At 42.4% G+C, this 2,933-nt stretch overlaps 1 protein-coding gene across 1 annotated transcript in view; it reads right to left on the bottom strand.

Moving 5' to 3' along the window:
• The window catches only part of gripap1 (GRIP1 associated protein 1), an 8,383-nt gene that overhangs the window by 514 nt on the left and 4,936 nt on the right, over window positions 1-2,933 (bottom strand). Inside the window, exons 6-11 of the mRNA XM_035656286.1 lie at window positions 2,575-2,622; window positions 2,412-2,443; window positions 2,207-2,254; window positions 1,939-2,038; window positions 1,748-1,825; window positions 1,055-1,147 (exon numbers count right to left, since the gene is read on the bottom strand). Of these exons, the coding sequence (XP_035512179.1) occupies window positions 1,055-1,147; window positions 1,748-1,825; window positions 1,939-2,038; window positions 2,207-2,254; window positions 2,412-2,443; window positions 2,575-2,622 (399 nt within the window). The remainder of the gene's footprint in view (window positions 1-1,054; window positions 1,148-1,747; window positions 1,826-1,938; window positions 2,039-2,206; window positions 2,255-2,411; window positions 2,444-2,574; window positions 2,623-2,933) is intronic.

The raw sequence follows: 2,933 nt of genomic DNA, 5'->3' as shown, positions 1-2,933 counted from the left end.
CTCTGTACAGTAGATGATGTTCTCCGTACAGTGGATGATGATGAGATGGAGATGAATGACTCAGAGAACGAACACGAGGTTCAGGGTTGCTGTTGGTGAGCTGGAGTCGACTGCGGCAGCTGGTTGTAAGCGCTAACTATGAACTGTATGAACACTACGAACTCGGAAACACCCTGTAAATCACTCGTTTGAAGCTAACTAGTTTCTATTTTACACACAAACTTAGTGAAGGATTTACACAGAGTCCTGATCTCTATGTGGGGTCTAGATGAGGGTTCTCTTATTGTTTGTTCTACAACATATTAATACCAACTACTCAATAACGAGTCCTAACTATAGATGTGGTTAGAGTCAAGTATTAAAGGTTCTGTCGCTACTACTAGCAAAAGAAGTTAGGGTTCTAGCTCAGTTTTACAGTTTTAGTTTAATTACTAAGGTTCCTAGCTTTGTATTAATTCAGAAGTGTTCTATACAATAGTTTCAGACCATCAACATAAGGCTCTAGAGGAGGGTTCTAGGACGGATAATTACCTGTTCAAGAGCACACAGATTGGTCCTGAGAGCATCGTTCTCCTGTAAGACAGGTCCTTACTGAGTGAGGTGTTCTAGATAATTCTGTTAAGGATCAGGTCTACGGTGAAGTAACAACCTAGCATTAAGGGTAGCTCGTACCGTAGATGTAAAATGGGTTCTAGATAATGTGCAAGAAGGTATTCCATTGATCCCTGCATTGGTAGTGTGTTCCCAATCTCTTAAACTGGTTAGTACAATTGGTTCAACCGAATTAATTAGTGTCCAGTACTGACCATAATGTGGTTTATGGTTCTAGGTCAGTTCTAGGTTTTATTATATTTCAAGGTTTCAGATCATCAATGTGAGGGGAGCGCACAGATTACCTGTTCTAGAGCAGCTATGTTAGTCCTCAGAGGTGACGCAGTGTTATGGTTCTATATAACGTTCTCCTGGTACAGCAGCTGTTATATGGCAGCTATGTTAGTCTGTAGAACACTGCTTAGTGGTTGACGTTCTAGATGACGTTCTCTCGGTTCATTACCTGTTCTAGAGCAGCTAGGTTAGTCCTCAGAGCATCGTTCTCCTGCAGGATGTTGTCCACCTGCTCCTGACTGACTGCACTCTGACTGGCTACCTGCAATACCGACGCACCACAGGCAGGGGGCAGCAGAGGGAACAGAGAGAGAGACCAGCACAGAGCCGAAAAGAGTAAAAGGTAAGGAAGAAAAAGAAAGGCAACAAAATCAGAAACAAACACAAGGAACGAAGGATAGAAAGAGAATAAGAGGACAAAGAAACAGCCGGTCAGAAACAGACAGCAGGAAGAACAAACACCAGACTGCCAGAGTGAAACTTTACTCTTTATAGTGAATCTGGATCAACTGTCACTTTGGCAGAGAAACACATTCACAGAAAAGTGAGAGAACAGGAAGCAGTTTTAGTTAAATTCCCCTCAGAAAGCCTCGTTTTATGTCCCCGTCTGCCCCCGACCGCCTCGTCAGCCTCACTTTGGATGAGTGTGAGTCCACAGATTATAATTTCCTAATAATCAGTATGGAACCAATATTATAGCTTCACTAAATGAACCTGCAGAAGGACAAATGTGAAATGTATACAGGTCTATTTACATGTGAATTTAACTATGCAGGTTTTCTTTGCCCTACGTAAAGACTGCCAGGCTCTTTCTCATTTCTCTTCATCAGCATTCTCACTTCCTGTTTCCTGATTGTGTTACCTGGTTCTTCAGAGTGTGCACAGCCAGCTCGTGTTCCTTCTCTCTGCTCTGCAGCTGCTCTCTCAGCTCCGCCGTCACCTAAACCCAATCACAAACACAGCCCGGTCACTCTCTGTACTGGTCCTGATGGATCACAGTACAGCATCAGCAGCGGGAGGGGGGGCGGGGGTACTGTAGGTCTGAGGTCTCACCTGATTGGCTGTCGTGACGTCTGACTGCAGTTTCTGGATGCGGGTGTTCAAAGCCTTCAGCTCCTCCTCTTTCCTTTGGTTGATCTCATCGATCTTTGTCCTGCAACAAACGAACAACACGTCGAGTAGAGGTAGCAGCAGTTGTATTAGTACCTGAAGTAACTCGTTTTAGCAATAGTTGGAGTATAATTATAGTTCTGACCTGCGTCATTGTAGCAGTATTATTAGCAGTATTAGCAGTATTATTAGCAGTATTAGCAGTATTTACCTGCTGTCGTTGTACAGAGCCTCTTTCTCTCCCTGCAGACGCTGAAAACTGAAGAACACAAACTTTATAATCAGTGTTGTGATGGACAGTGTGACACAAACATCCAGAGAGTAACTGTAACGAGTGCGCCGCCCCCAGGACAACAACTGCAACTACACCACATACACAAACATATCTAACATCACATATCTTTCAGTGAACTCACCTCTCCTGTTTCTTCTTTAGCTTGTCAGACAGCTGGAGGACAGACAGACAGACAGACAGACAGACAGACAGGAAACAGAATTAAAAGTTATAATATTCCTTAAAACTCACAGTTTATGGCAGAATAAAGTTAAGAATAAACAACAAGGAGCCCAAACATTTACCTTGGTGATGTCTTCCTGCAGTTTGGTGATTTCAGTCTGTTTGGACGCCTGCAGGCGGACAGGAGACACTTTTAGAGTCAATAACACTAATCAATGTGGCTGCAACAAATATCAGATTTACACTCTTACACTCTCAACTTTATGTAAATGTTCTACCTTATAATAACATGTCAAACATGTTTACAGCCTCTTTGTCTCTACAGAAGATTTAATGTTTATACAACTCACCCCTTTAAATGACATACACATCAAGACAGCATCGCAGAATGCTGCTTGGTGAGACGCACTCGCACACAACGACACATTTTCAAATAAAAATATATATATAGTTATAGTTATATATATATAACTATAACTAT

This window comes from Morone saxatilis, unplaced genomic scaffold (genome assembly GCF_004916995.1).
Source record: "Morone saxatilis isolate NCDOM2014 unplaced genomic scaffold, NCSU_SB_2.0 Contig15, whole genome shotgun sequence".
In the NCBI taxonomy this organism is placed as follows: domain Eukaryota; kingdom Metazoa; phylum Chordata; class Actinopteri; family Moronidae; genus Morone; species Morone saxatilis.
The sequence above is the reverse complement of the archived record's forward strand: the minus strand, read 5'-3'. Positions and strand labels throughout refer to the sequence as shown.